The 14164-nt window shown below is 36.8% G+C and overlaps 1 protein-coding gene and 1 long non-coding RNA gene across 2 annotated transcripts; both read right to left on the bottom strand.

Moving 5' to 3' along the window:
- Positions 1-2690: 2690 nt before the first annotated feature.
- Positions 2691-11850, bottom strand: LOC116265044 (uncharacterized). The gene is made up of 8 exons (XM_031645565.2): positions 11514-11850; positions 9755-9904; positions 9078-9254; positions 6243-6331; positions 6092-6156; positions 4651-4753; positions 3313-3423; positions 2691-3229 (listed from the first exon to the last, which is right to left on the bottom strand). Exons 1-8 carry the CDS (start codon positions 11614-11616, stop codon positions 3104-3106), a joined length of 924 nt encoding a protein of 307 aa, XP_031501425.1. The 5' UTR covers positions 11617-11850; the 3' UTR covers positions 2691-3103.
- Positions 11851-12639: 789 nt separating this feature from the next.
- Positions 12640-13742, bottom strand: LOC126410577 (uncharacterized). Its single transcript, XR_007574809.1, has 3 exons — positions 13411-13742; positions 13144-13263; positions 12640-12824 (listed from the first exon to the last, which is right to left on the bottom strand). It is a non-coding gene; the product is annotated as an uncharacterized LOC126410577 (long non-coding RNA).
- Positions 13743-14164: the final 422 nt, after the last annotated feature.

Below are 14164 nucleotides of genomic sequence, written 5' to 3'. Positions count from 1 at the left end.
GTTAGTCGCTTCCCATGTCTATCTACGTATAAATGTAGGGATGGCCATGGAGTTCTACTCCCTTTTAAATTTCCAACAACTAGCCTCTTAAGCTTGCCCATCAGTAAGAAGTTTAGGTGACCTTTCTTAGCTTGGTTAGCCGGAGCTTGGGGCCTGGGAAGAAGACCTTTAGGTGGGTGCAGTTTCCATTATTGCAGCGCTTGATCAACTTTTGATTTGCAGAAGCTCTCCTTTTTCCTTTGTTCTCCACAAGATGTGTGTGCTGATGTTGAAATTGAAATCAGATGTTGGATCTTTCTCATCAAAGTTGGTTATATGTGCCATATTTGTGCACTAAATTTCGTGCCCCAGTATGGTGACAGGTTTTTTTGGTAATATAAAAATGGATATAAAAAAAAAGAAGACTATAACGGACTTTTTTTAAATTACGAAAACATCCCTCTTCTTTTACTTTTACTGCACACGGATAACGGCACATGCAATCTTTACTACTTTTTGATGCCTGCTAACATGAAATGGACCCAACTTATTTGAAATCTTATCTGCCAAAAATTAAACCCCATTGGTTTTTCTTTGTTACACTTTTGAGCGGAAAATCTCTTTTGGCCTTTTTACAAGGAAAGGAATCACTGTCATTAATATTTTATCTGAGTAAACCGAGCTTCTAATACAAAGCTGATGCAGGCCCTTGTTGAATTGTTATCAAAAGCGGCCAAAATTATTGTTTGGTGAGTGGTGGAGCTAGGATTTTTTAGATAAGGGGTACTGGAGTCATGTGACATGGTTTGGTGTGGGGACCCCACGCAACTTTTGAATCGTAATTGCAAGTCCTTTTAAAGAAATTTTTGATTGGCTGGTTAGAAAAATATAAGGGTTCCCAGGATTATGGGAAAAAAGATGGATGTTAGGAAGGTGAAAACTATTCAGCGTGCAGCTCCTCCATAGGGAACCAGCCATGTGGTTTGAGAAGATTCCAAGTGTGTGGTCCACAGAATTGTCCACAGAATATTTCTCGAGTTACTTTAGTATTTGAGTTACAAAGTGATGGTCCTAAAATCAAAGTGACACTCTCTCAACTGCTTTAGCAGGTAAAATTCTCTTAATCCAAGACATGTCAACTTGCTTCCACCTAGGATTACATTCTTTAATGTCCAATCTAAGTATTTCGGACTTCAGCTTCAATTCAATCATCCATACTTGAGTTCATTTTTCATTCTATAAATTTACTAAAATCTGGACATCTCATTAGTGCAGCTCATTCTTCCGAACTAAACTGTAATCAATCCAGGAATCATTTTCCCAATATTTTCACACCGATCTATTCAAATACGCATTAGCAAAGCATTTCGAGCTTCTCTTTGTTTCTTTCATCCTGTGCCTTCTTACCGAGGTAACATCTACTCCCTATTAATGCGGTGCCCTTTTCCTTCTAACGGCCCTGAGTCGGAAGCCCCCACAAAAAACAAACCCACTTTGCATGGGGGCGAGCCTCTCTTGCTCATATCCATTCTCTCCACTTTTTTACTTGGCCTCTATTTCTCAACTTACCCCACAGTTCAGTAGCAGACACCATTCTGACTGGCTTCCGTCAAAAGAAGCTGATCCTCCTCCTCCCTCAACCGAGGGGATCAACCGACAATATTGCAGTAACATATCTCTAAATCCCAGAAACAACACATAATCCGAATTTAGAAAATCACTCGCAGACATGGTCAAGCTGATGAAGAACATGCTCAACTCTCCTCCCATAATATGTGATTAAAGGCAGGCCTCCGCCCACTTGATTTGGTTCGTTTATCATGTTGTGTTTGCTTGTTAGCAGTCCTTGAATTGAAAAATTAGATGTAATGGATGAATTGCATATGAATACTCTTTATTGTAGTATGGTTGCAGCTTATTTGTCATTTGACATTGCATTATGTTTCTTTTAAGCAATATCGCATAAAAAAGAGGCAGATGTCTTTGAGGATGCCAACCATTTAGGTCGATGCTACAAGAAATAAAGTGTTCACTGATATGAAAGGCAGAAGCGCTAGTAAGTCGGTGACCTTCATTGGCATAAAGAAAAGATACATAAACAGAAATTTCTTTATTGATGCGTCCGCACTACGCGAGTAATGACACTATGCATGATATAGTGGCACCAGTGAAGGATACCATCATCAGTGGCTTCTTTTCCTCTCACTTAAGTGAAGGTTTGCTGACTCCCTGATCAGTGACCATGGTTATTTCAAAAAGAATTCTCGACATAGAAGCATAAGTATGACATGTTATAATCATCAGTACAAGGAGAAGACTACAACTGACAGGCGACAAAGATTCAAGCTGGTTAGGGGAAAGAAAGAGATCTTACATCAAAGAATGATGTCCTCTCAAGCATCTATTTTATTTACAACTGCAGACACGAATGACTAAAATCTTCGCTCTCTTGGGATTACAAATAACAGAAGAATTCTCTTCTTCAACATTTAAAGACGGGTAAGTTTAGATCAGTTTATTTCTTATATCAAATAGCATCCATGATTTATCGCCTCAGAAGCTAACAAGCAATGGATGAAAAATAATGATAGTTTTACTACTTGCTGCTAGAAAATATTTCATGGCTGACTTGACCCTGAGTAATAAAAGGAGATGATTATGGGAAAAAGAATCCTTGAGTTTGGAACCCATCAAAGCCTCCGTTCCATATGGAAAATACAAATACCTCCAAATTGATGCTTCCACAGAGTTTCAGCTACAGAATAGTGCAGGAGTTCTAGTTTAGTACGCAGCTTTATAATAATATTGTCTACGATAACAATTTGACATTCACTTTACAAAGTTTGGCAGGATCTTTGGCTTGGAGAAGAATGTGCGTTATAATTCTGAAAGCTAAATTTCAGATGCTACTGCCCATCCCAAGTGCTGCAAGAGCTATCATATGGCACTGGAGAATGCTAGTAAACAGAAATACAGTCATGGCATCTAATATACTGCACTATGACATGTCAGAACTAATGCAATCATATCACCATTTTAGCTTGTTAAAGAAACGAGGGTCAACAAACCTGACCAACATATGATAGTATCCTACTCTAACTATTGACTGAAAGAAAGCAACAAACTAAGCAGCTGCATCAGCATGAGAAGAAAACTTTCTAATGACATAAACAGGATCACCAACTCGAATGGAAGTTTCCTTTCCTGAACTACGAGACTCCTCACAAACAAGGTTCTGCCCAAAGTAAACCTGTGACAATAATAACCATTATTTGACCAGATTAATCAACTGATTATGGATATAATTACAGAATAAAACAAGCATCTTATAACCTTCTTCTGAGATTTCTTGGTTGGTCGCAAGATTTCATCAGATCGAAATTCCCTGAGTGTTTTGATAGGTTCGTCACCTGCAATTGCATTCTCCTGGTTGATAGTTGGTACCTGATCAATACAGATACAATTCCAAGGTTAAACATAAATTGCAAGAAATTCCAAAGGCACTAAAATAAGAAGGAAAAAAAAATAACACAAGGGTGCTACGAATTAATCACCCAATTACAGAACTAGGAACCTTTTACATGACTTAAAAATAGGAAGGCATGCAAAAATCATTACTAAATCAAGAAAGATTTAAGCTACTCTTGTTACACAAATTATTTATTATGGTGATGAAAGACACTCATGTATTTTTTTCAAACCCCATATATGTGTTTGTTAGCATCTGACATGGATGGAAATATGAGAACCACTATGAGTCTGCTGTAAGGTCATAAAGAAAAAATACTGAATGAATCACGCATGATAACAATAGAAGCATATTACAGCATTTATAGATAGTACGATTGTTTGCACGTAGAGTCTAGTAGGGACAAAAGAAATCTAGGTCTTTCTACCCAATTCAGTAGCATAGGTGTGTTCAGAATTATCAAAACATAGAATTAACACTTTGGTGGTGATTTTCAACAATGTTTATGTGCGCGTGTAGATTTGATGCATTTCTTTGACCATCGGATCTTGGATCACCAAAAGAACATTGATACACATAACAATCTGGTAATTTAAAGTCCATATTGTCTGTCAGCGATATATAAAGATTGCACAAATATCATTCTTAGCCTCTTTGGTTTTTAACTGGCTAGTTTCCACTTTGAACACTAATTGGGAAGTTTATTTTTCTTGAAAAAAAAGTTTCAGGAAGTCAGAAAATGAAAAATAAAAAATTATGAAAATTTTCATTTTCCTACTACTTTTTCAAGAGAACGTTGAACATAATCATTAAAATCTTAAAAGAAACCGCAAAAAGATCAAAACATATTAAAGATGTTTTTTCTACAAAAATTGGAAATAGATATATTTTTCAATTGGGCTTTTCTCTCAAAATATCATGATTTTTCATGTTTCTTTTCCTTTCTTTTGCAATCTTGGCAAAATGCCAGGCAACATACATACATACATACATACATAATGTACAGTATATATGGTGCATATAGATATCAACCAGGAAATGACTTCATATTGTATGGTTATTCAGGGAAATGCAATACGAAAGATCATGAATCTTCCAGTTTTATATAGCAAATATAGATCCTAGATACAGCTATAACCTTTTAAAGTGCTCTATCCATGTGACTAATTTGTGCATCATCTCCAAGTGACTAATTTGTTTACCTTACATCGAGAACAGAGCTTAACACCATGAAATTTTGCCCCACTTATTTTTACTTCTGCCCATAAGTCTTCAGCAAATGGATCACATCCTTCAACAAGAATACTGCAAACAACCTTCACCAGTATCAGACAATAGAAGATTGTGAGGACCACAAAGCTCCACTGTTTAGAAAGTGAGGATGAGGCTTAGCTAAGAACTATTTGAGCTCACTTTGAATACTATAGAGGAAATGAGCAAATAAACTAGAGATGTTGCCCCATATTTTACTTAAATGTCTAGTCATATATAAGAATCTTTAGGATACAATACAACCTGTTGCTATGGACAAAATGTGTACTACAGAGAAAACGTACTTTAAAAGACAACAGAAAATCCATGGACCACCTGGAATGTGGAAAGTAGGTAGAGGTTAATGGGAAAATTGATTAATTTATTCAGAACTTGTTGACAGAAGTATTTTGCTGGTTCTGATAGCTTACTCAAACAACCGACCCAAAAACCCAGTTTTATGATAAAAATCCTAATGTTTAGCCACGTGGAATGTGGAAAGTTGGTAGAGGCTAATGGAAAAATTGATTAATTTATTCAGAACTTGTTGACAGAAGCATTTTGCTGGTTCTGAAAGCTTAAAATAGAAGTCTTAAAGGAAGTTATAATGTCATAAATTTGTGATCTGTGAACCAAAAAAGTTTGTGAAAAAAAAACACTATTGTCATTATTAGAATCTCTAAAAGCAGAAAGAGAGAAATTGCTATGACTTAACACATTACGAGTAACATCTGTTTTTCCATATCAAACTCATGCAAATTATAACCAACTTAAAAGTTGGCAAGTGAACCACCAAGCAAAAACCTAGTAATAGAAAAATTACAAAATACGAAAGAAGAAAAATTGAATATACAGGGTCCAAGTATATAATAGAATTTCCTTAAATATAATTCAAAAATTTCTACATGGTGATATTTTTAAAGATAAAAATGGTTTATTATTTCTTTAACTGACTGCAGCAATAGATTCCCCTGCATTGGTGACTATGATACAAGTACTCCAGGGCATCCTCTTCTTTTCTGGAGAATATGACAACTGATCATTTTAAAGTTAATAATGCCTCAAAATAACAAAGGCATCAACAAGTCACCACCACATTCACCAAAAGTGATGATACAGTAAAAGTGGAAGGACAACTTTAGCAACCCATTTTATTCAACCGCAGATAATTTTCTGTGTTCTTGGAAGAACAAAAAAATTGCACATAAGAATGAACATGGTTACAAAAACTAAACAAGAAATTCCACACAACCGCAAAATTATGACATCATAATTTATGCCAAGTCATTAACTTGCAGTATAGATTTTTAGTTTACATAATTATCCCTTTTCTGGTTTGAAAAGAATACCAATTTCACCCACACACACACAGAGACAGAGAGAGACAGAGACTTTGGCCTGAAGCGGTCTATAGGTACAGGCTCTTTCAGAAGCTTGTTTAGTGCATCTAAAGAACCCTGCAAGCAACAAAATAAATATATCAAAAATTTCAAAATTAAATATACACCTTATAACATAAAATGCTACTAAGATCTACACTCACCTGAGAGATTAGTAAGAATGGATAACCATCAGAAAACATTGTTTCATATCCACTGGCATAATTGGAATCCACAGGTCTGGTTTCATTTTCTGCAAAAGTAAACAGAAATCAAATGCCAAAGTATTTATGATGAATAGTAAGATAAAAACTTTATCTAGAACTTTAGATAATTTTTGAAGGCTTAGAAGGCCAGTACAATTTTTTCCTAGTTAAAATTTAAGCTTTAGGTGCTGAACTTAAATAAGCACATATAGCTACTGGTACTTGGCATGTCGTACATAACATTTAAGAAATTTATTCATGGTATCATCCTTCGACATGACATCAAACTGTTTTAACCTACACATTTCCATAGCAAGAACTTTGAGCTCTTGTCCTTCAAAGTTCAAATTACCTGGAACATATAGCATCAGAGGAGTCCCACAGAAAAATCTGTACATATAAGGCTATAAGTTACCACCCATTTCTGGCATTACTCTACTGGCCAGTTGTTCTTATCGAACTGGCACACATCTTGCTGATATTCTACCTTGATTAGTCACCTTGTTTTGTAATAGGCCCCAAATGTCTAAACTTCTTGCATTTGAATTGTAACATTTTATATTTTCACCATTGCGACTTGTGTGGCCCTTGTTATTTGACTACCAAAGTTATATTCCATATATTTCTTTATAATGATTTAAAATTTTAACAGTCTGAATTTCGGTCAAGTAGTAAACCTATACTTCATGTTAAGTGTTGGACTCTGTGGGTCATGGGTCCAGTTCAGTAGGGAGGCAACGGTCTGGTCCTTTGGGGCTGAGTATCCACGTTTGAGTCTGTCACGTTAGGTAGATGAATCGGGTGGACAATAGGAGATAATAACCCGCCCCAATCCAGTGAATCAGAATATATAAGGTCCTTAGAAAGTTAACCCTAATTATGAATGAATATTGGAGATTACTGTGAAGGCTTGCTTTCACTGGAGCAGAGGGCGTGAGTTAATATTCCCCTGTTAGTCGCAGGCTAACACTTAACTATTCCATGTCCTTTTTTATTTGAACAATAAAGTTGCCTCTGTATATTTTATTTTATCATGAATTAAAATTCAACAATCTAAAGTTAAAAAAAAAAATGTATCGTAAGCCATATCGATATGGCTTTTAGATACGTCGTATCGTAAAATATCGTAACATATCGTAACCGTATCGTTTTCTTTTTAATAAATCAGAAAAAATAGGAAAAAAATTTGAAAATTCATAAAAAATCAGTGAAAATCAAGAATAATATGTTCATAAAAAAACATGTTTTACAGAATGATAGACTTATTATTGCTATAAAGTTACGGTTCATCATTCGTAAACATCAAATTCATAACAATATCAATCTAGAAAGCACAACAAGTCAACAATTACATAATGTATCTCATAATTTCATAACGATAGATTCATAAGTCATAAGGTTCATAAGCCTATGAGATACCACATCAAAAAACAAGTTTTAAATGTTATGTATTACATCACAAGATGATAATGAAGTTGTGAAAATGTTCAATGTCAATACATGTAAAATGAAAGCACTCTCAACTCTCATTCATAATCTTCATCATATTCATTCTCGTCCTCATCTCCATCTTCTTCTTCATCTTCATCTTCATGATTTAAAAAAAAACTCTTTCCTCCCAATGGGAATCAGCCACCCATGCACAAATCCATGGTTTAATCGATGATTTCACAGTGAAAATCGATGATTTCCCTCCAAGGTGGCACAATCTCTAGGTTAGAAATGAAGAAGGAGCGGACTTTTATAAAGGAAACTCGAAGAAAGGGGGTTCAGGCCCCCTTTCTTTGAAATCAGCCTGTATCGTACGATACATGGCGTATCGCACAATAACGTACGATACAGGCACAATACACCCCTATCTACGATACATGGGTGTATCATATCGTATTTTGTAAACGATATGATACGTATCGTACTATACGGCCCCATATCGTACGATACGTACAACACATTCTAAACATCTGATGTAGTATAGTTAGAGTTGGATTGGATCCTAATATAGGATTTGAGTCCACAAACTAAAAGATCCAAACCCCAAAATAACATCAATAACCAAATCAGCCTAACCAAAGTCTATACAGATCCTAGTACCGGATCTAATCCATCTCTAAATTATATTGCATCAACATCACACAAATTATAGAACCAAAATTTTAAGAGTTTTATGTGATTTAACATATAAATCATATTGTATGGTCAGTGTTGCAACTTACATTAAAGCAGGAGGAAATAAAAAAAATGTCATAACCTAAAGGGAAGAAGAAGAAGTAGAGAAACAAGAAAGAAGAGAGAAAGGACACAGAACGAGTAGATAGCCACCGACAGGAAGAGAGACGAAGAATCGTTAATCCTCATTAGACTCCTAATCCCACCTTAAATAGAGATTAGGGTTAAAGACAAAATATTATAGAGGTATACATACTTTATCAAAATTACATATGACTGCCCATAACCAAAAGCATGTTGCCTTTCAGCAGTTGGAATCGGTAATGAAAATCCTTACTGGAAGTCATTATTTAAGACATCACGGTGACATTTTCTGACAGCAGATATATGTGCATATCTGAGCATGCATGCAATCATTTTTCGTGTCCTAGCAAGTATCCAAAGATCCAACTTTGTTTTGCCTGTATAACAAAGTTCAACTGAATTGTGTAGCTTGAGTTCCAAACATTCAGTTCCACACTTAGATACCCATGGTCATGACAACTTAAAAATGCATGTAATGATAAAAATTGTGGGGGAATCAGAAGAGGGGAAGCATGTTTTGACTTATTAAGGAAATTAACTTGCCAGTGTTAAACCGAACTAAACGGCTTGGCTTTCCAAGGTACTCAGAAAACCAGTTTGTTGCTTCATCTCCTTCATCATATGCAGAACCAGACCACTCCCACACAGAAACACCATCAAGTATGTTGTATCTTTTACTCAGAGAAACCTTCAATGTGTCCATTCCAGGAGCCCTCAAAACTGCAAGAGAAACTTATATCATAAATTTCTTTTCTATAGACAAGTTTCACTAATTTAAACATGGAATTTTGACATGTCCATGCTGTTAATTGCAGTTCAGCCATACCACCTGTGTAACAATCAACCAAATAGGCATTTTTCAACAAGCTTAGACTATGAATATAGATCTGTGGACAAGTTATATTAAAAACTTAATAGCACCTGCAGATAAGCAGAAACTTCAGCCACTAACAGCTGCAAGGATGTTGACTATTAGACCTTATTCACAAGTATATGAGCTTTCCATTTCATATTTGTTTTTTGCCCTTGCTTTGAATATGCATAAAATATTCTAAAATGGCAATATAAAATGGTTGTATATATGCCTAACACATGGCATAAGGTACTAAAGTTGTAAAGAACTAATCACATGATAAAACAGGTATGCAGATAGAAATCATATCCTGAACTTCTATAACTAGAAGACATAGTTCCCAATTTAAGAAAAACATTGCACTCACCTAAATATGATCCACATGAAGGCTCCCAAGCTTCATCAAATGCTTCCCTTGGAAACTCTGGTTCAACCAATGCAAGTTTTGGCTCAACTCTTTGTGTATATGCTCGTCCTTTGGAATTCACAACCACCCACTGCCTGTCCCATCGAAATCCTATTGGAAGAGAGGGACATAAAGGTGAAAGAAACACTTAGTATATTACTATATTGACCATACTCATTAAAGAAAGACAAAATGTATCATTATGGAATATGGACCAAAAGCATATTCGGTTGAGCTGAAAGTTTGCGTACACATAATGTCCACATTTATGAAATTTGAGGACAGATGTAGTAACACTGGAACATGCCTATTTAGCTTCTTTCCTGGATTGTAGGTGTCATCTTATTTGTAATTCAGTCAACAGAGTACTTTTTATTTCATCCTTCCCTGCAGTAGACGGGATAAATCTACACTGATATTTTCTTGCAAACTCGATATAACGGGAACTGCATAGCTTAGATGACAATTGCATAAGATCATTTCTGCACATCGCCAACATTAGCTTATTAGAGTCATAAAGTTCTGGCCTGTCACAGTTTCTTCAATCTCTTGACTATGTTATACTTTAAAAGTTGAAACTGCAGTTTGAAGAATTCGTATATTTACAATCTGCATCTACAAGTTCCTGCAGAACAGAGAAGTGCCCATTCTTATTATGCGTGTAAATAACCGCGACGTTCTTTGACCTGAAAAAATTAAATCAGAAATGGGCAAAAAGGTCACCCTAATCTGGAGAGGAGACTACTTAAAAGTGCAGTAGGAAGCCCATCCGGAATGTCTTTTAGCATAGAAATATGAATCATTCCAAGTTCATGTCTCTATGGGGTACATGGTTATGATTCATCTTCATTTGGACCAATTCTAGTACAAGTCAAATCACTACTCTTCACATTTTTTGCAGATCACTGGTCAAGATCCTTGTGGAAAACATAGTTGGAAAATAATGAGGGTAAATGAGAGTTACTTATGCTACAGTGCGTGAAGAAATTTGGTTGAAGTACACTGTGTTAGCCATACCACCTGTGTAACACTGGGTAAAGGGTTTTTAAATTTCTCCAGCAGCTACGTTGTCATGTTTTTGTTCTCAGATAAGACCAAGACTAGGGAAAATATTATCATGTAAGGTCAAGAGAGAAATACATTGCGACTGTATAAGAGAGATGGCAGCATGTTTTGATCATATGAAAATGAAGCATGCCCACCATCTTTCCATACCTTGGGCTGCAAAATTGGAAATTGTTCAAATGAAACTACTGCGTATTATGACTTGGCAACCTTAGTATATACTGATAGTTGTGCGACCAGTTTTAGTAGAAATATATGTCCACACTTTTATGACTATTTCAGTACTTCTCCACTTATATCTCAACTGCACTTCTCAAACTGTTCAATTTCACTGTTCCAAAGCAACAAAATTTCCCTTCTATCGTAGGAATTTCGAAGGTCGTCATTTCCGTTTATCTTTAAGTTCCAAACAAGTTGGACAAATGGCTGAGCTTTTAAGCGAGAAAACATGCACAAGATTGATATTGAGGACACGAATTGATTGGTAAATAGGCTTCCTTAAATTACAGCTTGACGTAGAAGGAAAAAAATGTTACCACACTAGTGGTCGCTTCCTGCATCAAACGGCATATAGTTCCACATGTAAGGAAACTTTTAATGGAACTGGGTTCTTCATAAAACAGATTCGAGTGATTGCGGGAGAAGAAGGCAGTACCTGTCGAGGAGATGGACGCTGAAGGGACGGAAATTCCACGGCACGACTTGATTGGGTATACGAAGATAGACGACACAGTCGCGCAAGCAGTCGGTGCCTCCATCCCTCTCGCTCTCGCTCTCTCTTCCGCTCAAGGGCTCTGCAGGTACTCACAACGCGCCACGCATGCTGCTACTCGATTTATGCTCTCTCTCTCTCTCTCTCTCGCCGCGAGCCCACGTTATGCACGCTTTGTCTTTTCTTCCGGTACCCGTAAAGTGGGAAAATCTGGGGCGGCATGGTGACTGCTCGTGCGAAGCGCAACATAAACGCTAACTCTGCTTTGCATTTTTCGACGCTGCTGAGGGGAATTACTAATTAGTGGCGGTGCAAGAAAATTTATCAGGCGTAGGTTCATTATCAAACTAAAATAAAGTTTCTTAATGTTAAAATGATAATTTATTATTTATTTTGGCAGTTCGATAATTAGTTATATCTTATTCTGAGTAAGAAAGTTATCAAGGGGTTTATTGGAAACAAGATTTTTACGAAAGTCACTTTTAATATTTTTGACCCCACCGCCTCTTTAAAAAAACATTTTTTAAAATTTAATTGTAAATTTAAAAAAATCATTTTATTCTCAGATAAAATTTTGAAAAATTATATTTTGGCGTACTTGAAACTATATTTTGGAACTAATTTTCCCCCTTTGCTTCCTGCAAATGGAAATATAGACGGTAGTCCAAGCAGAGTTAGCTGAAGTATCTTCTACGCAGATCAGCCTTATTCTCAACCAAATGAAAAGGAGATCTTCTTCTTTTGTTTCTAGGCTTAAGGCCATGAACACCTCCTTACAAGCCTACCAAGGATCACTTTTCATATTATCTTCTTTTAGAAAAAAAAGGAACAGAAACACAAGAAAAGAACACGTGGAGCCAGAAATTTTTTTCTGTGGAACATCCACGCTATATTAGTATGTAGTATGTGAAAAAATTTTGCATAGATTTTACTATGTCCATTACTGTGGGATAGGGCAGTGCAAAATCTTCAACTGCATCCATATATAGTTGCACACCAACCTAATGTAAGGGACATTTCAGTCAATTGCAAGAAAAAATGGACAATTTAGAGATTTCAAAATGAACTATATTTCTGTTGATACGCTCTAATTAAGAGCATTTTTTACAACACCCCATTGTATTTTTACAGATGAACAATAGGACAAACATCAGTTTTGTTCATCGATACAATATAAACTTCCTCTATAAATAGTAACAATCAAGCACCAACGATCATTTATGTCATCTCATCTCATCAACCTCTGTAACTCCCCTGCACATTTCCATGCGGAAAAAATTTAGCAAGCAACAAACTACAAATCAGCAAGAGGACCTGCTCTGCTACCTAGTTATATCAAAAGAAAGCAACAAACCTATGAAGTTAGCCAGATTCAAATCTCCGTTAGCAAGAACTAGTGATTAAAATTAGTTACAATTTGGGACAAGCAAAAAGTAGGCCACTAGCCTGATAGAAGCAAAGAGAACCTCATCTCATTATAAGCCATTTTGTAAATTACCTTCCATTGAAATCGAAGTAACAATATCTATTCAAACTTATCATGCAAATAAGAAGAAGAAGAAGAGAAACTTACTGAGCGAGTGAATGTCCATGGACCATCGGCCAGCCATCACCCATTGGTTTGGCCCTCGTGGCCTCATCGATGATCAGTCGTCCTTTGATTTCACTGCCAAGTGCCCACAAACCCCAAAATCTGTAATCAAAAGGGGCAAATTAAACTCCCAAAACAATAAGCAGAAAGTTTAAATAGAAACCCCCAAATCAAAATTATCATAAGAAGAACTAAGAAGAAAAGACGAAGAAGAAGAAGAAAGACAGAGACTGAGGGAGAGAGCCATACTAAGCGTCCATTGGGGCATTGACCATCGACCTTTGGCCCTTGTGAACTTGTCTGTGAGACTGTATTATGAACTCACGATTCAAGAAGAAGAAGAAGAAGAAGTCACGTCTCACCACCACAACACAACATCAAGAAGCAGTCATTTGGGGCATGGGGGCAATCATTCACTCCACTCGGCGGCATAGCTGTGGGAGAGACAACGCCAGAGTGGGCCGGTGTCTGAAAATGATGGAAAGAGGGAGAGACGGCAACCGCGCGGAGAGGGAAAGGATGCCATTTTCGTAACTGCCCTAAGCTCTTTACCGCCGGTAAATGGTTGGGCGGGAAAAAATGTTTCCCACCTGACTGGCTGACATTTGTTGTGGGGCTCGAGACTTGTTGTGGGGCTCGACTAAGTTAGCATGGGCAAACATGGTGTTCGACTTGAGTGAACTTCAACGGCCCATTAATGGGCTGGCGTGCCCACACGTACGCTACCGCGTGTTTAACATATATTTCTTCTTTGGCACATCCCTTCTTTATACAAAGGGTGGGTTACACTTTGAGATTATTAAGAAGACAGCATCATTTTCTCTTGTAAATTCCTCAAACCAGGTCAGGAATATAAAGAGTAAAGATAAGGCTGGGCGTTGGGTAGATGGGTACCCGGCTCGACTAGGTCATAGGCTCGGGCCCGAAAAAAAAGAACCGGGCCATTTCGATAAGTTATAGGGCTGGCCTAGGTGGGCTCGACTGAGCCCAGTTCGGCTCGATA

Source organism: Nymphaea colorata, chromosome 11, assembly GCF_008831285.2.
Source record: "Nymphaea colorata isolate Beijing-Zhang1983 chromosome 11, ASM883128v2, whole genome shotgun sequence".
Classification (NCBI taxonomy): domain Eukaryota; kingdom Viridiplantae; phylum Streptophyta; class Magnoliopsida; order Nymphaeales; family Nymphaeaceae; genus Nymphaea; species Nymphaea colorata.
The sequence above is the reverse complement of the archived record's forward strand: the minus strand, read 5'-3'. Positions and strand labels throughout refer to the sequence as shown.

Coding starts and splice junctions, on each gene's coding strand:
- LOC116265044 (XM_031645565.2), bottom strand. CDS start 11,616: ATGGAGGCACCGACTGCTTGCGCGACTGTGTCGTCTATCTTCGTATAC. Junction 9,905..11,513: donor AGCGTCCATCTCCTCGACAG/GTACTGCCTTCT, acceptor CTCTTCCAATAG/GATTTCGATGGGACAGGCAG. Junction 6,332..9,077: donor TTTAGTTCGGTTTAACACTG/GCAAGTTAATTT, acceptor TTACTTTTGCAG/AAAATGAAACCAGACCTGTG.